The sequence below is a fragment of the Dermochelys coriacea genome, chromosome 2 (assembly GCF_009764565.3).
Source record: "Dermochelys coriacea isolate rDerCor1 chromosome 2, rDerCor1.pri.v4, whole genome shotgun sequence".
In the NCBI taxonomy this organism is placed as follows: Eukaryota; Metazoa; Chordata; order Testudines; family Dermochelyidae; genus Dermochelys; species Dermochelys coriacea.
This window is the reverse complement of record NC_050069.1, coordinates 205900604-205923527: the sequence shown is the minus strand read 5'-3', so window position 1 is coordinate 205923527 and position 22924 is coordinate 205900604. Positions and strand designations below refer to the sequence as shown.

Sequence of the window (22924 nt, the reverse complement as noted above, 5' to 3'; positions counted from 1 at the left end):
CAGTTGGGAACCTGGAATCTGGATCTAAACTTCTTCAGGGTTTAGTGAATGTCTGAAGGTTTGATTTGAGCCCGCTTCCAAAGAGACATTTTTCAGGAAGTGTCAGTACAGCGGAACCTCTGGGAACTGCTTTATATTGTAACCAGGTATTCAGATCATGTTATTTCAAGGTGTGTACTAAAAGGGTCTCACACAGGGCCTGATTCAAAGTCCACAGAAGTCAACTTCAGTGAGCTTTAGATCAAACCCTTACAGCTGTGTGTAACTCAGTGGTTTTGGTTTGCAGGCGTTTGTACAAAACTTGTTTTTTCCACAACTTCTCATGAGTTATGGTTTTGTACAGGGTCCAAATACTCTGGCAAACCTGTTACATTTTGTCTTATTAGTCAAATACCAAAGCCTCTCTGCTACTTGTAGCGGGGTAGTCACCTTTTCCGGCCTTAAAGGGCTTAAAACAGCCCAGGAGAGGGCTGTGACTAGGAGCAAGCAGTTCCCAGGCTGATTGGGTGAAGCAGGCTCAGCTGTGGCCATGCCCCAATCAGGGCTCAGCTGGCCCTTATAAGAGGGCAGTGGGCCAGGAGCACACACTCTCTCTGCCTTTAGAGGGAGAAAGACCTGGTTGCTGGGGAGCTTGAGATAGTACCTGGAGTAGAGCAGGGCTGGGCTGGGGAAGGCCAGAGGAGCTGGGAGGCTCCAAACTGGAAAAGCCTCAGGCTGCAGGCCTGGCAGATGGCCTAAAAAAGGGTACTGGCATTGCAGGGGGCAGCCAAAGACTGAGGCAAGGTGGGGATAGTGGGTGGGGGGTTCCCTGGGGAGGGGAGACCCAGATCTGTGTGGGGTACTGCCAGGGGGCAGCACCCCAGGGAAAGGGGCACTGGGGTCTGGGAGAGACATGGGGCAAATGGGACACCAGCCTGTAGAGGGCGCTCCAGAGGCTGGAAGAGCTAATTCCCTGAGAGACCAGCAGGAGGTGCTGCAGGGGTGAGTCCCACCCCGTGACACCACTCTAATACACAAAATTCAACCCCAGTTTGTTCACCAATTGAGCCAGCCTCACAGGGAGGTTTCCAAAATCTGAAACTATTAACAAGTTAATACTGCCAATAGCTAAGACTCCAGTAAACAAGAATTCCAGAATTTTAATCAGTTCTGGCAGTGCTTCACTTTTTTAGGAGAAATTTCCACAGAAAATAATTAGGTGCTCAAACACTGGGGAAAAATGAGCATTTTCTTTTATTTTAACTTTTCTTTATGCAATCCAAAGTTCAAAAGCACAAATCTTGTTTTTAAAATGGAACATAAATCTTCATGAAATCATCTGCCTTCTGAGAAATTCATCCTGTTTTTACCTGGATTGGAAGCCATCCGATGGTATCCTTGAAATACAGAGATCTCTGATCTCTTCGAAAGGCTAAAGCATTTTCAGTATTCAGCCGGTCCAACTCTTCCTGATTGTTCACCACAAAAATCTGGGACACAAAACAAAATCACTGAGGATCCTTTCAAACAGTTTTTCAGTCATGGGGTCTAGTTTGCAGGGTTGACAAACAGCTTATGTATGTTGATAATCAAACAAAAAAATTATTTAATAGATTGATTCCAAAAGCAGCACTATATTAATAATACCATGCTGAAATGTAAACCTGTGCGTTTCCAGGTTACCAAAGGACAACTAGTAATAGTTAAGAGAGATGAGTTTTAAAGAGCTAGTGTCTCAGTTTCCTAGGACCAAATTTTTTGAACTCAGCACAACAGCTATTCCCACAATAATGCTTGTGCCAGTCAATGCCCATGCAGAAGCTCCTATACAAATGAGTATTTGGAGGAGCAGTTACAAAACACATGCTTACAAAAGGGTTTTTGGGGATACATTGTGTGCCACCATTTCTTCGTGCACATTCACTGCAAAATAAACAATTAATTGCATTGCTAGAGCCCCTACTTAGCTTTTATTACTTTGTTCAGACTTCACTGGCATGGAAATTTGTACTTCTCTATATGTGTCTGTTTCTATCCAAAGCAAATTTTTTAATTGAATAGAAAAATTAGTTCAAAACTAGGAGAAATAGAATGAGCTTCTCCCTTCCCAAATTCTTTTATGTCTCAGCTATTGAAATTTGGTAGCAAGAGGCATTAAGCTGTAATCTCTTCCTTTAGCAGTTTAATCAAATTAATTTTAGCAGGATTCAAAACATTTTTAAATTAAGAAAAAGTAAATGGAACGCATCTGAAGAAAATGGATTTAGTAACATAATGTCTGAGCCTGATTTCCACTAAGATAAACAGAATTAGTTCTTTTTAAAAAATCAAGGGTAATTTATTTTTACATAGCATGACATTATCCCAGGGCCCCTAATAAAACTCAGCACCATTAAGAGCAGCATTGAATAAAAATGCCTTCAGTTCAAATGAAGGAAGACAGGGAAGACTAGAGTCTCCCTCCCCCACCAAAAGTTGAATCTGCAACTGTAAAGCATTCGTGGTTAAAAGAAGAAGGCCCAATACGGTAGCTCTAACTTCAGTTGAAATCAAATGGCAGTTTTGTCTTCTCAACTGCTACAGGTTTGAACTCTTTGTATCCTTAACATTACAAAAAATCTAAACATTAAAATGAGCCACAGTTACAGAGAACAAGACTAAACTGGGTTAATGACATGTAAACCTGAGCTGATACTTTACACAAAGCCAACAAAGAGCTCCCAGAATGGAGAAGGCACTGGGATTGTGACTTGCTGTGAAAGGAATGATGAGTTGTAAATGTGAGTAGGTGTCTACTGAATTATTCAGCTCTGGTTGGAATCCTGCTCATAATGAAACCTAGCAAGCCAGGCCAGGAGATATCTCTCCTGATCTTTTACGGGTGCATCTGTCTCAGCATGTCAATTTTCTTTAGGTGATATAAGGGGACTCCAATGCTGCACACAAAGATGGCTTTGAAGAGGAGACATATAAGTGCAAACTTAAATCCAAATTCTTAACACTCAAGCGAGTAAGGACAAATGGAGTAAGCCAGTAAAATTGTCAAGAAGGGAGCATTGCTCAGCAGGTGGTGGGATGCAACCAATGACAACTCAGTTTTATTAGGATATGGCTTCCAAGATTGCCTCCTTTATCCAGTACCCATTAACATATTCAAACTGAGTGTCAATAATAAAAGCAACCTCAAAATATACTGAGGTCAAAGCAAATGTCTGCAATCCCAAAATAGGGACTGCTAGAAATGGGCTAAACCACATATCCAAGACGGTGTCATTTCAAGACAGTCAATAGTATCAAAACACATCAAATCTTGGGGCATGTTATAGGATATAGGTCCCTCACCTAGACTGACTCTCAAGGTTTATATACTAGAAATAAAACTCTGAAGAACACTTATGATATTTAGACAAGTTCTCCCTTTGATCCAGAATTTTGGCCAACACAGTGCCTTTAAAATCAAAGCACTTAAAAATCATTTACTTAACCTCCTAACAAGCTGCCTTACCGCAGGGACTTTTGGATAGCTGTGTCCAATCACGGATTCCTCATATGGTGGGATATTCATATTTTGTGGGGGTTTGCAGAGACATCTCCCTGGAGGCCCTGGAAGCCCTCTTTCCCCTTTTGGTCCTATTGCTAATTGTCCTAGGAAGCAAAATACCAGGCTGCCATGTTATGTCATTACTGTACAGAACATAAACCCAGCCTCAGAGGAGAACAACTGAATGTGGACTACATAATACCATTAAGTTGAATTCATATCTGTCTAAGGTCTGGGCACTGTGAGGTGCTGAGTGCTGTTATCTCCCATAGACTTCACTGAGAGTTCATGGAACCCATTGCTATGTGGGAGCAGGTCTTAAGAGTGCCTATATTAACAATATGGGGAGGGACATCATCACAGGGTGGGGTTTTAGGATAATAACTCAAATTATTGGACCAAAAAGGTTTGGAATTAGCAAATCTGATATGTGCAGCTTTCTGTGGGTAGTGTGGAACCTTTAAAATTAAATCTCTAGATCTTGGTTGCCCTCCCAGCAGTATGGAGAAAACATTGCTTTGGAATTTTCCAGCTGATTTAGTCTATGTCTAGGTGTTTCTTATTGAGGGACATCATCTGTATGAAGATCCATTCCCAAGCAGCCACCAGCACCATAAGTGTACTGTTTCCAAGCCACTGCAGAGAAAGTAACTCTCACCCACTGAATAAGCCAAGAGGCAGCAAAAGAAAAGAGAAAACTGAGCAGATGAGCAGCAGCACAACCAGCTGGTGCCCATCTGAGACACACTTGGTTTCCAGCCATTTGTTTTAGTAAAAAAACAAACACCCTTTTTTATGCTTCATTATAAAATCATTAGGGAAAAAAACCTGACTGTTAATATCAACTATTGCTGCCTCAGTATCAGATTCTGTGTTGTCCCACATGTCTAGATTTTGTCATCTCCAAAGAGAGAGAAATCTGCCTAGGGTTTGAGTGAATTCATATGTTTGAATTTGTATATTTTTCAATAATATGGTTCTTCTTTCCTCCCTTCCTCCCTCCCCCACCCTCTGCCTTTATCTCTGCAATACACACAAAATGCAGAGACTGCAGGGGCATTTGCATCACACATGAGGAGAAAGAGACTCCTTTTCATCTCTCTCATTTTTCCTTCCCCCTTCCCCCCCCCCCCCCCCCGCTGCCTCTTCTCAGCTGTTATTGTGGCATCAGTTATATCTGACATGTTTCTCTTTTGCAGAGCAGTGCAGGGTGGGGCTGCACCAGGTGATTAGAAGGATCAATCTTGCTTTGTAAGCTGGAACATTTTGAGGAGGAAGGCTCCTGTCTCCCAGGATCTAATAATTTTATTAAGATAATGTTGAAGTAAAAAGAAAACGGTACAGGTATAGAAGTTTGTGGTTATCAGGGAATAAGGTACAGATTATCAAGGGGTGCGAAATTCAGTTTAGGACCGGGTGGCGTAAGGAATATATAATCTGCAATCTCCCTGATTGGGGGTAAAAGTTTAACGGGTCAAAGTACAGACATTGAGATATGGGGGTATGTTGTCCATATAATAGCTATGTTCAGGTGTGGAGTATAATGAGCGGGTACGATGATGAGGCTGGATCTACCCTCATTTGGTGGGATTTAATGTTCAGTGAGTTTATGGTTCCAGTTCATATGGTCCAATGAAAAAAAAAAAAGTCTCTCAGTCCCTTTCCCATGGTTGATGCACGATGTTGTACTGGCTCACACCTCCTGGTACTGTCGATGGCTGGTGATGTGTTCGATGTAGATGTCCCTGGACCATCGGATTGTGTCCGAGACCATGAGGCGCCGCATGAGCCGTGCGTACCATCGACCAATCCTGCAGGTCCGCGGCACACGCTCGTTGCAGGAGTCCAAAGCGCCCAGGGCTCCGACAATCAGGGCATCCATCTGCACCTCGTAGCCCTTTGCTCTCAGGGTATCGGCCAGGGGGGTGTATTTTTCCATCTTACAAGCTCAGGATTCGCGGAAGGCCAGGGTCCTGTTCTCAAAGACTGTGATGTCGATGAGGATGATCTTTTTCTGGTCCTCTTCGGTGACTACCATGTCAGGTCGCAACTGGCTGTCCGTCCCGGGGATGCTGGAGTTCATGGCGACCTCACCCAGGCACGGTGCGATGGCTTTCATCAGGCGATTCTGGATGGTGTTGTGGTGCAGCTGCCAGGCTCTGGAGTGGGGCTTGCACTAATCCTCCAAGGCTGCCATAGCTTTTCCTCTTCCTCAAGACCATCACCACAGAATGGGGTTTTAGGATAAGAACTTTCTCTCTCATGTGTGCTGCAAATGCCTCTGTGTTCGTGTATATGGCAGAGATTGGGGGAGGGAGGAAGAGTCTTATTACTGAACATTATACAAATTCACACAAATCCTAGGCAGTTTTGTTTCTCTTTGGAGATGAAGAAAGCTAGACATGTGCCACAACATAAAAGCTGATACCGAAGTTGAAATAGTTGATATTAACAGTTAAGGGTCTTTAGGGAATCTTATGGGCCAGATTATCTGTTTTTATTTAAATATTAGCAACCATAACTGATGCTTTAGAGGAAATAGAACCAGCATAATGGACAATCATGGAACAACCTGCCCACAGGGGAAGTCTCTTCCTCAACCCAGGCAGCTTGCGGCTGAACAACCAAAACGTCATGGAAGTTTCTGTACTGTTACCTGTTTAACAACATGATACAGGCTAGAAGAGGGGGTGAGGGAGGGAAGATGGGGAAGATGACTGCTAAGAGTGGCCTCTCTTACCTGATACTGAAGGTCCTGGTGGACCTGGTTGACCTAAAGGACCAGGCCTGCCAGGTGGACCCATAATTCCAGCAGGTCCAATATCTCCCTTTTGTCCCTAGCATATGAAAAACAGTCATTAATGACACAGCAAATTAGTGTCTACTACATTTAACATAAACAAAGCCGATTCACCAGTGGAAACACGTACATCGTACACTTCAGACCTGCCATGCATGGGGACACTGGAAGGGGAAACCTACCTTATTCTCATACATGAATGAGGAGGAAAGTCCTACTGTGATTCTGCTCTGAGATTAGACTATGTAAAAGTGGCGCCATCTTTCTAACTAGATCTGTTCTCTTTGTGTAGTCAAAGTCGTATCTGCTGATGTGAGCGATTGAAATTAGGGTTCACTCCTGCTAGCCATGCAGGAAGCAACACAGAGTGAACTACTGCTACTTGTGCATCATCTACAGAATTGTTTACCGAATTCCAATCTATACTTGGTGCAAACCCTTTGATGGTTGGACTTGTGCTGAGGTGACGGAGGAGGATATAATTTGCTGACATGACAGTGGTGTTGTCCTACAGAACTTTTACAACTGGTTATAATGCACAAGGAGGGAAGCTTGATTTTTGTTGCCTAGGCTGAGTTTTCAGGGCTGGCAGAAAAAAATTCTTTTCACCTGTAAATGGAGCAAATCTGATCTGGAATCAGTGAGACACAATAAACGTAGAACCCCAGGGTGCCATTTTTATTGTCACTTTTTGGGCTAGGGTTAATTTTTTCAAAAGCCACTTAGGAACCTAAGTCCTATTTATACAACTAATTTGGAGCTTGAGTCCTGCTGACTTTCACTTAGGTCCATTTGAAAATTTTGCCATAGGACCTCACAGCTTCTGCCAGTTCTTTGCCTGTCTCTAGCCAGTACTGTCTCTTTCATACGCTTTAAAAGCACCCATGCAGATGTTAATAAAAAAGAAATGCCAGTTAGAAAAATAGATCAAATCCAAATTGCTCAGAGACCCAGTTTCTTATTAGAAATATTTCTGAATTTAATATGATGGTACTTATTTAAGATAGTTATATTTATCTTATCTGTACAGTACCTGAGGTTTACGTTTCTCTCTCTCTCTTTTTTTTAAAAAATGGATCCAGAATTCTGTAGTGCATCACTTAGTCCATGGTTTACATAACTGGTATGACCTTGATACAACAAGACACACCATTTTGCATGGTAAAAACTATATATATTGTATTAACTTTCCTTTAATCCCAAAGGTAATGAATTCCAATGAGATGGTGTAATTTTAGGGTAACATGCGTTCAGAGAATAAAGACAGGCCACTGCACGTCTTGTTTCAGAGTAACAGAGAGTACACATAGCCATGTATACTAAAATAATTTTGTGTTATATAATACTCTGTATCCCAGGGATAACTTTAAATGTCATCTGCAGTATCTGTAGCCAGGGCCCATCCAGAATTAATGCAATATTTCACTGTGTTTTAAATAATCGCTTTTTCACCAATGAACCTTAGTGTCCATGTGAATATTCATGTTGATGGGCAATAATTGCTCACATTATGCAATGGGTGTACAAAACTCGCAGAGCACAAGAATAAAAAATTGAGTAGCAACCAAGAAACTTCCTAGGAAACCTCCCTTCCCCTCAAAATGAATATATGGTAGAGGAAATAAACTGTCATATACTGGGCTGTCTGAGAGGTGCTTGATTTCCATGTGCAATATACTGGATGAACAATCAACTAATGCTCCTTGCTCGATGCAGATAGAGCAAACCAGGACAATAATTTACACTTGAATGTCTTTTGCCTTGTTTCTTTTCACGAATCCCTACAGCACTCGGGAAAGCTCTTCTCAAAGACAAAATTTAATCTTCCCAGATGCAGGGAACTAGCCCTCTAGAAGGGCCTTTTTCCAAGTAATACTATTCGCTCATGACCGATATAAGACATTCTACCTTATCAACATTGAAATCCTGGACTGGCTACTTAGTGTCAATTTCCATGCTGTAAAACTGAGCGAATGATCCTTTTTATGTCAGTTTGTGCGCAGCAAGGCTGTGACTTCTGAGCTCCACAGTCTGCCTGTCTTTTCAGAATGGATATGCCCCTGAAGACTCAGCACACAACTGAAGAAGCCAATGAGATAATCAAGATGGATCTCAGAATGGAACTGGAAGTAACACTTTCTTAATTTAGCTGCTATGCAGACATTTATACAGGGATGTCAGCTGTTTCTGGAGACAGGAAACAGCTCTGTGTGGGCGAAAGCTATCTTCTCTGTTTAACAAATAGCCATTTAAATACAGATTTTCCATTTAACACAAGCAACACATGTAACAGGCCAGCAAAGCCTTAAAATAACATTGTAAAGTTTTTTTTAGAAAGAGAAAATAAAAATATCAGCTTAGTTGATCAACAGCAAAGAGGGAAACCCAATTTTCAACCTAAGCACAACTAAGGTTAGTGCTCAGATTGACATTTAGACACCCAGAGAGTACTCAGATGCTAATGTCCAAACATGGGATTTTGACTTCTAGTTTAGGACCAGATTAAAGTACCCTTAATCATGTGGAATGGTACTTTACACCACAAGTACTCCTATAAATCAATGGGATTACTTATTGAGTAAAATACTACTTAATGTGACAAAGCTCCCAAGCTCAAAAACTTGTAAGATCAAAAGTTACTGCAACTCCAAGTATTAAAGCAGAACTGTGAGCACTGTGCCTTCTCTCTATTTAGGCATCAGAGGCTGACATCTGTGCCCGTTCCTTCTGATGGGACAAATTAACACAGTATAAGAAAGATGTCAGAGGGTACATAGCAACTTTTAAAAATTCACATCTGAAAGGGCAAAATTCTTCTTTCCATATCATGCGACAGACCTATTTTGCATAGTCTACATTTAGTTTGTATTCTATTTTTAGGATTAACCCTGCAAAAAACTGGTATTTAAAAATTTCCCACATGGTAAGGCATTATCTCACATGGACTTATTCCTACTGACACTGCACCACCAGCAAATCAGACCAATGATTCAGATTTTCAGTGCTGGGTGTAACCATCTTGCAAATAAAATACCTTCAACTGGCCATTGAACATAAGCATCTACAAAGGAACTGCTGGAGCTCCTGCAGATGTATGCAAATATTATTGTTTAAAATTGGTACAGGCTGTAAAGGAAGCAATATGAGGAAACGTACTAAAAATGCAACTAATGATGCATATTAGCTCTTCTGAGTTCATAATTAATGTAATACTTCTAATTACTTGGAGAAATGTATGCAACTTGTATTGGAGAAGCTTGCATCAACTTCTATATACAATTATCAGCTTTTAGAATTTGAGGATGTTAGTTCTATACATATAATTATTTTGAACACCCTTCCCCCCAAAAAAGAACAAGTTACTATAATATTATTTCATCTGGTTAATCTTGTACCAGATTTCAATTATTTTTATTTTAAAAGTTGCTACGTGACCTCTGTCACCATTTTAAGAGTGCATGGATTTATTCTTTGTATGCAGTACTTTGATGATTGGTTCCATACATGTAACCAGGATGATTACTCAATGTGATCTCATGATCTACTCCCTAAAGGGGAAGAGACTGTAAGAATGTTTTGTAACAGCTTCCTTTCTTTACACTGAGGTGCGGTAACCCCAAAGGTCCCAGCAGTCTGATCTGTGTGGACAGAGACCCATGCAAAGACCATTTGAACTCAAGGGGGCCATGCCGAGGCACAGGGGGCTCTCTATGTGGATCCAATTGCAGGATTGGAATTTAAAATGGCACTGGAGGCATACTTAGTGCTTACACAGTAACATTACTGTGTTTTTGAAGTACAAACCAATGGTTCTTGTGAGTCCAGAATGTATTAATCTAGTCCATTAGAGTGCCAAGTGGCTCTTTTCCAATGCACACAAGCAGTTTCTCTCTGAGTCTGGTCACTGTTTAGCCAAGATGAATATATTTAATCTTCCCTCATAAATCAATTCCTCCGGGCTCTAATTGTTTTTCTTGCTCTTCGTTGAACTCCTCTAATTGATATATTTCTGGCATGTGGTGCCCAGGGCTGAACGCAGTATCGTAGGCATGGCGGTCTTGCCAGAACCATATGGAGATGGATTATAACCTGCTCCCTGATGTGACACCTTTGGATACACAACCCAGAGCCCCCATTTACTTCAGCATTACTGCCTTCCAGCTTTCTACCTCTTACTAATTATTTGTATTTTATATTTATTCATAGATTAGAAGGCCAGAAGGGACCACTGCAATCATCATCTATTCTGCCTTCAAAAACTGCAGTTTCCCATCAGGAAATAAAACTCTGGCTTCCAACATGACAGGCAGGGATACTCACCACTGGACTAACAAGGAAGGGTCTAGAAGTGCAATTCTGGTGGGATTCAAACCCACAATCTTTGAATGCCCTCCCAGCTCTAGAAGTCTAATGCACAACAGAGCCACTAAACGTGCATTTAAGTGCCACTGAGATTTGAACGCAGTTTGCTGGATTCAGAGTGTAGCGTGCCAATTATTACATTGTGGAACCACTAGCATTACCCCCTCGACGTATTTGTTTCAGGTTGAGAGTAACGTTACTATTTCCTACACATATTTCTAATTTTGCACCACTGGATAGTTTGTTTTCATCTCAGATGACACATTGTGGTGACTGCTGGTAAATGATGACAGTGGAATGTTTCTGATTCCAAACCAAACTTGGAAAGCAGACTATAAAGGCTTCCTCAAATTGGTTACTTCCAAAACCTTTCCTTAGAGTGGAAATGGGATACCGTGCAGTGTTTACACCAGGGCCAATGAACTCTGCCCCACTCTGCTGCTGAGGGCAGATGTTAGGGATGCTCTGATCATGTACAGTGGCTTCCCAACTCCATGTAGGTGAGAAAGTTAGTTGGGGAGACTAAGTACCAGATGCTGGCCTTCACTATAGCCTTGCCAGTGCCCCAACAGGTCCATAAAGCCAGCTTACCTGGCTGGCTAAGAATTCTCTTAGCCTGAAGAATCTAGTGCCACCCCTTCTCACAGCCCCCAATGGCAACAGCATGGCTGGAGTATCACTACATGCTGGGTATCCCTGGTTGCCATAACCATCCCTTGGGCTATTGACATCTGGGGGGAAATTAGAGCAGCCAGCCTCAGTACTGGGGAGCTACAAAGGTTTTGTGAAACCACTGTTGCTTCCAACACTTTGGGTCCTGTCCTGTGCTGACTGTACCTCAGTGGGACCAGAGAAACAGGCCCTCAATTGAGTCGAGAGTCAGAACGGGGATACCCTCGCTGCCAGCTCTGACAGGGAAATGTCAACAAGGGTAGGGGTGTGGAGCCTATCAGCTGTAAGAACTACAACCCTGCCATGCAGCTTGGCACTCAGAGAGAAGATCACAGCCCTGTCTGAAGTTACACTCAACCAAAATCTTATCAATCTAGGAAAAATTACATTTCAGATAACATACAGCCTGACCTTCGACTTTCAAATTCTGACTGTATGACTGGCCAGGCTTGAACTCCTACACAAGTAGAACACTTACATTATATACTGTATGCATGCACACACACATGTGCGTGCTCAATCACCCCCCCACACACCTATATATATTCAATATCATTCAGTTTCTATGCAGAAAAAGTGGAGAGAATCAATGTAACAAAATATTGGTGCATGAAATGATGGAGGATCTAGTCACTCATCACAACCACACAAATCCCAGAAAACTTGTAAAGAGTAAACGTAGGGTTCCTACTTGTTTGCCTCGTTTTCCTGGTCTTCCAATAGGTCCTCTGTGCCCAGGCACTCCAGGTTCTCCCTTTGGACCCATTTCTCCCTTTGGGAGTTGGAGGTGAGAGGGAAAAGAAGCAGGACTTAAGTATATAAATATGTATTAAATTGGTAATATGTGTCTTATACAACACAGCAGGTAATTCAGTACGTTCAATGTACACTATTACTCTATGTGCACAGTTTGGCCCAAGAGAATACCACTGTTGTTGTAAAATATTTTGCCAGTTTGTGGTTATAACTAAACACTTTAAAAAAAATACTTTAAAATTTTAACTTATTTTTTTACTCCAAATCCCTCAGAAACATCCCTCATCTAAAGAAGAAGCCAGCTGGTGAAATTAGAAACAGGTTAGCAGACATAGGGTTATCCAGGCAACTTGGCTAACAACCCTCTTTCTGACACATTTAGAAGTATCTAGGTTTGCTGCAAGGATCCATAAGTAATAAAATCACCCGTAAGAAAGGTGATTAGCTCTTTCCTCTACTATCCCTCTCAGAAATAGTCATTATTTTCTTAACCTTATTTCCCAGACAAAATGGGATTATGATTGTTACTTATAGACCTTCCTTTAAGGATTCTGCCCATAAAACAATCTTTAAATCTGAATTATAATTATTTGTCTAGTTCTTGATAAATGGAGGTACCAAAGCCAGTCAGGGTAAGCCCAGCTATTTAGAAGCAGGGCATTCTAAATCAGAATACTATTTAATAGAGATGTTTAATAACACCATGCAATTGGATTGGCTATGAAGTCACAAACAAGAGTTTGGAAACTTAAAGTGGGGCCAAGTTTCTGATCAAATAAATATTCTTGAAAAGAGAAATGAAAAAAAAAACTCACCTAAGCCAAAACCTGCAGTCTTCACCTAAAATAAAAAGACTGCAGGGTTTGGTTCAAGGGATGCAAAATACTGGTCAACTGATTAAAATGAAACTCTCAATTTTTTGACACCCTATGACCAAGATCCATGGTTCTGGAACTTAGATGCTGCTGAAACCACCCAATGAACCAAGTGTCTATGTGGATGCTTACACAAATTTCTAAGCAGACCCTATATCATGTTTACTTACTTTCTGTCCCAGCATTCCAGGGAAACCTATATACCCCTGTAAAGCAAAAGATGAGAGTAATCAAAAACATGCTGAGTGATCTTTGACAGCATAGCATCAGTTTTTGTTTTGATATACTCCAAAAGAGACAACATATTGGGATTTTGTAGCCAGACAATTTGTCCAGACACATTTTCATTATCAATGGGCAGTAGCCTCTTTATGCCACAGTAGCTTGAAGATGAAAAATCCCTGGTGGCCAGGGCTGTGTGTGGCTCTTTTAATTAGCCAGAATGGGCTACCAGAGATCTCAAGGGTCTTAACACAATGCAATATGCTCAACATGTCCCAGCACCCTAACATGGGAGAATATTCTTCATTCACTGGCTGAAATTTAAAGGTCCCTGAAACTCCTCCTCCTAGCTGACTGATGAAGGGGCCATATAACCCAAGAATTACTTTAGTGTCAGTGATGGAGGCATTTCTGTGAACTCTCCTTCTTAGCAGCAGTTCCACAAATGCCTGGCACAAGAAGGAGATGACTACTGTTAGGCCATGTATAGCTAACAAATATTTTTTGTGACTACTATGTAGAACCTCATTTACCCCAAAAGACCACTGATATTTTGATCTGGACAAGGCCCAAAGCATTAATCAGATTCCTGTACTTACATCAAGAGTGATCCACATTCTATGTGGTTGGGAATTTAATTTTATGGTAAAAAATCAACATCATCAAATCTCAGTTTATTTTCAGAACAATGTGATATTATCAGCTAAAACCATTTGAAAAGGATTTTTTGGCTGGCTTATGTTTGCTCAGGTTTAATTTAAAGCCACTGTGAAACCAAAATAGGTACCTTGTCTCCTTTGAGGCCTTTGTCACCCCTCTCTCCTCTGGCTCCCTGGGGAGGAAAATGGTAAAAATAAAGACAATTGTTACCATTTCATAGGGGATTTTTTTCTTGTCTGTGTGAAGCATTAAGCAGGCGAAGGCAGTTTAGTAACATATAGTAACATTCACAGTGTGTGGCAGACAGAAGATTACAAATTCACTTAAAAACTTTCCTTATTATTAATATTTATATTACAGCAGTATCTAGATTAGAACTCATTGGAAAAAAGGACACATTTGCTAAACTTGAATTTTTTCAACCGGCTCTAGTCTGGAGGCTGCAAACATTGTGCTATACACCATCTTCACACATGGTAAGGGATTTTCTCTGTCCCCCGGAGCCTATGATCTAAACAGATGATAGACAAAGGAGGGATTACTATGCTCATTTTACAGATGAGGAATAGAGAGAGAAAATGATTCACAAGTTCAAATAGGGAGTCTGAAGAAGAGCTAGGAATTGAATCCAGTGCTTTGGGAGCTCAGCCCAGTGCTTACACCACACGCCCATCTTTGTTCTCAGTACAAGTCTTAATACCGTTCTCCTTTCATAGGACCTTCTGATTTCGCATCCTCAGCATCTCAACCTGTTCATGGTGTATAGTATATTTCTACAATAGTTTCCATTATTGCTTTCAATTTTTAAGTTATTGCAACACTGACCTTTTCTCCTCTACTTCCAGGATAACCCTAAAAGGGAAAGAGAGACATTTTACTGCTTCACATTTTCTAGATCTTTCGAGAAGTGAATTCACATCTTGCAAATTTAAAAGCCGGGGGGGGGGAGGGAGGAGTTTAAATAATTAGTTGCCTCAACTTCTAAACCCAAATGTTTTCTTTGTAGATTGTAAGAGAGCAGAGAAAAAGTATAGCTATGAAGATACAAGACAAAGGCAAGATATTCCAGACCAAAAGACAGCATGAAAAAGCCAGCAGGTAAAGCAAGCATGCTAATCATGTTTGAAATTGCTTTAAAAACTAAAAGAGCAGAAAGCAAATGCAATTACTGGTTTAATTAAATCTTATTCAGTCTCTGCAATTAATAACCCCAAGCAATTTTAGAAATAATTTCCTAATCACCTTTTTTTTTCTTCTAAGTGGCAAATATATAAAGTGAAGTCCCTAAAATATGTTTTAGTTGGCTTCCAATGTGAAGATTACGATGACTTTTAGTTTTTCCTTCTTAAGAAATACCCAACAAATAGTGTGGGAGCATGTATAATTCCGTGCTAAGTTAGGGATAGAAAGATAAGGGAGGTCTCATTTTATTCATAAAAATCTACACAATCATAATTTCAATGGTGTCACCCTCTGCAACATGGCAGGGGGACTTGCCCTTTCTCATCCCCATCACCCAGCACCAGGTTCTTAGGTTCTGATAATACAGTATCATCAGAAATGGGTTGAATTGTGCATCATTTGAAACCGCTTTCTACTGTGAACACAATGGTACCACATATGGTCTGGAATAATTATGTAAATATGTATTTGAGAAAATATTTAAAAATTCATTTAAAAAAATTATACTTTAACACGGGTGTATCAAATATGAGGCCCTAACACAGTTAAATTGTGGCCCTTGACTGACAGTACTGTGCTATCAGTTGTTGCTCAGGACATGATACCTGATTTATTTATTTTTAATGTTGCAGGGTACTATAAAATGGAAGGCCAACCAAGCTGATTTGCCATGACTGGCAAAAAAAGAGGCAGTTCACAGTGATATTGACGATCAGCTTTGTTAATTATGCCAAAAAAGTTCTAATGAGACACTAGTTTGGACGTCAGCATTCAGCCAGACATTACTGGAATTCATCTGCAAATGGTTTGCATATAGTTTCACAACATACATTACATAACATAATGAATTACAATCCCAACATATTTTATTACACAACTCTTGTTTTTACCTTGGTCTTGCTCATTTTTAGGTATCAATGTGGAGATGAAGAGTAGTGACTAGTAGCTCAATCTTGGAGGAGCTGGTTAAACACAATGTTCAGTGGCACCTTACACACTAAAAGTGTATACGTACATTGAATTTGGCAAGGCAGGAGAGGAAATACATCGAGTACCAGGAAAAAGTTGAAGATGTTGGTACAAATACCAGCTGTGGGCAAATCTTTGCTGCTCTTTATTTGATCTGTCAGGACTGCTAATTGGAATTTGCACCTCGCAGCCTTGGAAGACTTTGCGAAATACTTTTTTGCTTTAGATTTAACCAGCTATTCTGCATTGATAGCACCTCAATATCATGACGAAAGCAGTCTTCAGTGATTAGCTAGCTAGAGATGTCAGTTGAAGGGACATTTTGGGTCATGTCTTGTCTGAAGCCTTCAAAACCCAACAGATTATCCAAGGCCCCATCAATCTAAGGGCTCCCGTCAAGAAGAACAGATTAAAGCTGTGGTTTAATGCAAAGAAGAAAGTCAGAGTGAAGGTGGCAGGGACTACTACAGAGCGAACCACAGACAAGTCATTGTTTGCTCATCTCCTGATCATGTCCAGATCTCTTCGGGATGTTGATCTACACGAGACTTTGGGAACGTACAAGTTTTCCATGGTATCACGATCCATGTTCAAATGAAATAGAATAATATATTTGTGTGAACAGCAAACTAATGCACATCGTGCATGCTCTTCCTAAGCCAGAACCTACTAACAGTGTGACTAGTACCTTATGCCAACAGAGGCCTTCAGCATAGCAATCATAGATGGCATGGCTGAGGTACAAGCTCTCATCAAACCAGAAACAGTTAATATCTGCCAAGATTTGGCTGAATACTTCATCAAGAGGCTACAAAGTAAATACTGGACTTTTGACAAAGTTCTCCTTGTGTTTGATGTGTATGCAGAGGATTCAATTAAAACTATGACCAAAAAGAAGAGACTTCATGGTATTGAACCTATCCAATACAAAATCACTGACTTCATGAACACCTCCTATGTCACAATGAAGAAGCTACTGTCTCATATTTGCATTAAGTACAAGTTAACCTCATACCTTGCAGGCAAAATGCTCCAGCATGTGAAGAATTGCTCAAAGAATTTCATCATCACATGGCATAATGAAGCTGCTGCCTTGCACTGTTCAGTGGAGTTTCTTCATAGTGCCATGAGGAGGCTGATGCTAAAATTATCTTGCATGTCGTCAATGCCACAGAGAGGAATGCTACTAAACTTTGGATTTTTGCACAAGACACAGATGTTCTAATGCTCTCTGTGAGACACTACCCCAGGCTTCAGCAAGATTCTGTTTTTGTGCCTGCTGGTGGAGAACAGAATCACTGTCTGCCCTCAGAGATGTGTCCCTATCACTCAGACCTTAAAAGCCACAGGATGTGACACTCCTGCAAGGTTAGCTGGAGTTCTCAAATTATTTTACTGGAATGCATTTGATTCAGCCTCCATAGACTCTCTCTTCACTGTGAAGGTGTTCAGCTGGGCTGAGACAGTTACTGATGAGGTCAAATGCACTTGGAATCATTTGCATGCTGAGTTTATCATTTGGTGGCCAACATAATGACACTTGCACAGCTAGGTTGGTGGATGTTTTCCAAGAAGCAATGGAGAAAAATTGCCACTGACAAGGGGTGTGTTTATACCTGCTATCAAGAGGGTAAAATATCAAGAAATGGAAGGACTCCAGGATGATCAAGCACATCCAAAACTGCCCTCCTCTGTTGGGATGGGTCTATAAGGATGTACTGATCACATCAGTTATGTGTGAAATACCATGCATTCCTGAATCAATCATTCAGCTAATCAAATGCTTGCGTGCAAAGACCAGATGCTCACCAGCCCGCAAATGTTTGGCCAGCAGCCTGCCTTGTACAATGATGTGTGAGTGCGGTGCAGATGAGGACAACTTATGTGATAATGTGTCTAGCAGAGGTGCCTTAGACAAAGACAACGCTGCTGACTTTGATGAATAAATGTTTCCAGTCCTACATGTCAAGGCTAATTTCCCTAGGATTACCAATGATCAATGTCTTTTTTAGGTAAGCAATGCAGCCCTGTGTTAAAGCATAATTTAAAAAAGTTGATTTTTAAATATTTTCTTCAATATACATCTACATACTTGTTCCAGGTTTGTCATTGTATTTGTCGTAGAAAGGGCATTCAAATAATACCCAACTTGACTCATTTCCAATGACATTGTACTATCAAAATTTCCATAACTTGAGGAACTGGTGCGGAAAGACCATGGGAAGGGGTGGGCAGAGGGCCTGCCATGCTGCAGAGGGTGACACCATTGAAATGATGCCTCTGTAGATTTTTACAGATCAAATGACACTCACCTTCCCTTTCTATCACTAACTTGTCCAGGTAATGAAATTTTACTATACTATGCTCCCAGACTAAAACGACTGCATCTATTTCTTCTTTCCTGCTCTGTTTTTGAGTAAGGTAGTGATGTAAAGAGCAGGATGAAATAACACACTCTCTGCATTGGTCAGCGTACAATTGACATTTGAGTTCAGGTCATATTTGGAAACCCTTGTTGGTTGCATGAGAGAGATTGTGCTATTCCTGTCATGTTATTAGTTCAACTCTAACATTGAACACAAGGCCTATCCTCGGTATGTACATGTCGTGGGAGGGCATGGGAGCATTTACGCAGTTTACTGCATTGCTTTCTTTGTTTTTTATTTCTTTAACTGTTGCAAATTTACACTCTACAAAAAATATAGATACTAAGGCCATATATTTGTTCTCCTGTCCCCTTCTCTCTTCAGAGCCAAGTGGGCAGCACAGTCTTCATATCCTGCACCACATGCTGAACAGTTTGCAGACTTGTACACAGAGGAAATGCCCTGAGAAGTATTACAGCACAAATGTTAACTGGCTGCTCTTGTACACAGTGTTCTATTTCCAACATGGTATCACAAATGTAAAGCAAATAAGTGACCCAAAGTTTTGCTCAGAAAGAAAGTTATGACTCTTCATATAATTAGCATCCCAGGCAAGTCTGAAAATTCCTGGAATCTAGGTACTGAGACTCCATAGTGAACAGAATAACTGTGACTGATTCACAAAAAGAAAAGGAGGACTTGTGGCACCTTAGAGACTAACACATTTATTAGAGCATAAGCTTTCTGAGCTACAGCTCTCTTCATAATTACTGGGGTATTCACACACCTGCCACTAAGCCCACATAGTCTTGATGGCAATCTACTCTTCGGTTGTTCCAACATCCAGTCCAGGAATCTGAACGAGCTAGCCTCAGAACATTGTACTGCATGTTCTGTGCAGCCACCAGGGTACCCCCATTAGAGCCTTCCTCTCCCACAAGAGAAACAGGTTTCAGCACCTTTGAGGGAAGGATTAAGTCATCAGAGAAGAGACCTCATATTTTACCTTTTCCCGTTCCCTCCTATTTTGTGTCATACACATATACATTCAGAAGCCATAATCTAATCTAATCTAATCTAATCTAATCTAATCTCCAGAGACACCATCATCTACATGGGCCAAATTCTTCCCACTATTAAACACAGCAACGAGAGTGCATGGTTATAACAGAGGATGAATTTGTCCACATAATCTTATGGGACTGGAGGGAAAATAATGGGATGGGTTACATGTGCTTTGCTCTTAAAACGAATCTCTTCCCAATTACACTGATTTACACCAAAACATTTCAGTAAGAAGCTAGGAAAGTAGCCACAGCATGCCATATTGCACAACCTTTTTTAGCTTCAAGAAGAAAATCTTGTGGTTTCAATTGTATTTAAAAGAAAACCCAAAAGCCCACTGTTATTTGAAACAGAACCAAAATCTCCACAAGTGCTTTCTAACCCGTTCATGAGGGAAGCAATACAGTGTTAGAAACCGATGTCTGAATATATAGCAGCTGCATTAACAAACCTTTGAGCCAATTGGTCCTCTTGTACCTGGCAATCCCATCACACCCAAATCCCCCTTTTCACCCTAAAGGAGTTAAAAAAAAAAAAAGAGAGAGAGAGAGTTAACAACTGTGGCTCTTGAAAGGTGTCTTATTGGAACAACTGATGATTCAGTTTTTGTGTCAAATGTATGATACATGCCTGACTTTAACAACTCACAGTGTAGTTTTATAGTGTAAATCCAAACTGTATACTGCCAACTGACTTAGCCTGAGTCATCAGGCATTTTCTCATTCCTTCCACTCTCAGCTCTTTGGGTATGATTTTCTTTCTACGTAACATATGCTTTAGTTTTCATAGACCCTGCACAAGGACATGTGGGCAAATTATCCCCGGTAGCATTTTCCCCTATGCCAAGGTGTATAAACTCAACCTGGTGTGCCTTAATGATACCACCTCCCTGGGTAATAGTGACCAAATGCTGTAGTCTGCTGGGATCCTCTTAGTATGGAGGGATACAACCTAGCTGATTTTATTCTAACAGTGATTTCATTTGGTATCAATCAAGGCCTCAGACATCTACCACTCTGCAGTGCTGCCTGGCAACCGTTGTGTCCACACATGGCTTTGCAGGTTCTTCTCTGGCTGTTGTCAGCCAATGTAATGACTGCCTGTCAGATGAGCACCTGAGAAGGGTCTGGAGTTACTGCAGAAGCAGAAGCCCTAGCAGGGAGGACAACTTGGACTCTTTGTGCTCCCTGCAGAAGGAAGTGCATTTGACTTTTCCAGCCTCAGTGGTGAGCAAGATCTTCATGTCAGATGCAGCCTAGGCAAGGGGAGAGTTAATGGAGCAGAAGAGAAGGCTTGGAGAAGCAATGTGGGAGAAAGGAGACCTGGAGGAAGGTTATGTCTAAGGGAGACTAGAAACCAGAAAGAGAACTAATGAAGAAGGAAAGAGAAAGGAGACCTGGAGATGGGGAAAGAGGGAGAAAACAGCCAATAGGAGGTTTGTAGAAAGAAAAAGGTCTGGAAGAATAACTAAGGGAAAGGAAGGCCTCTGGAGGCTGGAAAATGGGAGACAGAAAACCTGGATGTGGAAAAGGGAGAGAAAGAGGAATGTACTTTAGGGAAACAAGCACAGGCACCTATAGAAATCTATTTAGGCCAAGCCAACCTTACCATAGATTGGCGGGAAACAGAAATAAGTGAAGAGTAGAAGACACAAACAAAGGAAACAAGACACAAATCTAAAGAACAGAAGAAGCAGAAGAACAGAGGAGGTGGATAGAAGCAAAAGAACAAGAAATAAGGTAGGACTTGGAGCCAAGTTATGAGGAAGAGAGAAAGATGAGAAGGAGTGGAGTCTGTAAGGGGTACAGTAAAAGCTACACTAATAGATGAAACAGGAGAAAATTGTCTGAATACAGAAAGGTGCCCTTCACTAAAGGGTTAGATTCATGGATGGAAATGGCCAACTGAACCAGTTTTTCATTTTTAAAATACGGTTAATCTGCTCTCAGAGCTCAAAGTGTTGAGGTGCTAGATGGTTGTGCAATCCTCCCATTCTCATTGCTGACATTGGGGGAAAATACTGGTGCATATCGTGACTTTTGAGAGGGATCACTTCCCCACTCCCACCATAAATGGAGCACTGAGCCCTTTAATGCCAATGACCATTGTGCAGATTAAGTTCAAGAAAGCCTCAAAATTCAGATGCTACCATGTACAGTAGCAAGATATTCCTTACCTAACTTTTATCAGTAACCAATTGGAGGAAGCCTTTATAGTCTGCTTTCCAAGTTTGGTTTGGAATCAGAAACATTCCACTGTCATCATTTACCAACAGTCACCACAACGTGGCATCTGAGATGCTGCAGCATCTCCCTACACAAAAAGCAAGACATAACTGGAGACTCTGAGATGCTGGTTATACAGTTTGACTTTTTAATGGCAACCACTGTATGTGTTCCTTTTGCCTAATGGTTTATTGAACTGAAGAGATACAGGGTAATCTTGGAATGGAGAAGCCCAGTTACCAGCACATATATCTCAGCTATTTTGACAGCTGTGCATCTTGTATATAAGATGGTGTTCAGTGAAGGAGTATACTACAGCTTCTGTACAATGAGAACTCATCACTGACCACTCCATTAAAGCAAACACAAAGCTTGTCCCATGATTTTCTATGCAGTTTACTATGAACCGTCACTATAATTAACACCTTGTTGATACTGAACTGAAGTCATGGCCCCACCAGTAGTGCTAGCAAAAGTACAAAGACAATATAACAAGTGAAACTTTTATCATGACTGACTGAAAAAAACCATGAACCTGTATTTCAAATATCTGATCAGTGTACACCCAGAGCTTGGTCCCTTCCATTGATATCAGTTAAGTTTGTTACCTGGAGGTACCCAAATAAAAAGCTATGCAGTCAACAAGTGTATGCAGTATGTCCAAAGAAGGGGATAACTGAATAGCCATGGAGGAAAATGACCAATCTTGTGCATGCTAGAGGGACCTATAATTAATGCTGCATGTCTGTCACAGAGGTCACGGAAATCATGGATTCTGTGACTTTTTGTGATCTCGGTGACTTCTGCGGTGGCCAGTGCATCTGATCCAGGGGTTGCCCGAGCCAGGCAGCCCCTGGGCCAGCGGCAGCAGTTTGGATGTGTGGGAGGAGTCTCCGCGCCAAGCGTTTGGGGTGTAGGACAGTGCTTACCTGGGCGGGGGGGCTTCCCGGCTCCCACCAGCATGTCCCTGCAGCTCCTAGGCAGAGGGACCATGGGGCTCTGCGCCCGCAGGCACGGCTCCCGTAGCACCCAATGGCTGTAGTGTGGTGGGAGAAGTTGGCAGAGCCCCCCTGGCTGCCTCTCCTGTTAGGAGCTGCAGAGACATGCCAGTTGGAGCTGGGTAGGGAGCCTGCCAGCCCCACCCCTCAGCACCAGCAGGGGTCCCAGGTCACACACCGCCACCCACCCACCCCCTGCATGGGTCCTGGTCCACATGCCGCTGCCCACCTGCCCCCCCCAGCATCAGCAAG

General features: G+C 41.5%; 1 protein-coding gene across 1 annotated transcript in view; it reads right to left on the bottom strand.

Moving 5' to 3' along the window:
* COLQ (collagen like tail subunit of asymmetric acetylcholinesterase) overlaps window positions 1-22924 on the bottom strand; it is a 65931-nt gene that overhangs the window by 6649 nt on the left and 36358 nt on the right. The window contains exons 7-14 of the mRNA XM_038388271.2: window positions 19901-19963; window positions 14693-14719; window positions 13995-14039; window positions 13156-13191; window positions 12046-12126; window positions 6261-6357; window positions 3485-3624; window positions 1350-1469 (exon numbers count right to left, since the gene is read on the bottom strand). Of these exons, the coding sequence (XP_038244199.1) occupies window positions 1350-1469; window positions 3485-3624; window positions 6261-6357; window positions 12046-12126; window positions 13156-13191; window positions 13995-14039; window positions 14693-14719; window positions 19901-19963 (609 nt within the window). The remainder of the gene's footprint in view (window positions 1-1349; window positions 1470-3484; window positions 3625-6260; window positions 6358-12045; window positions 12127-13155; window positions 13192-13994; window positions 14040-14692; window positions 14720-19900; window positions 19964-22924) is intronic.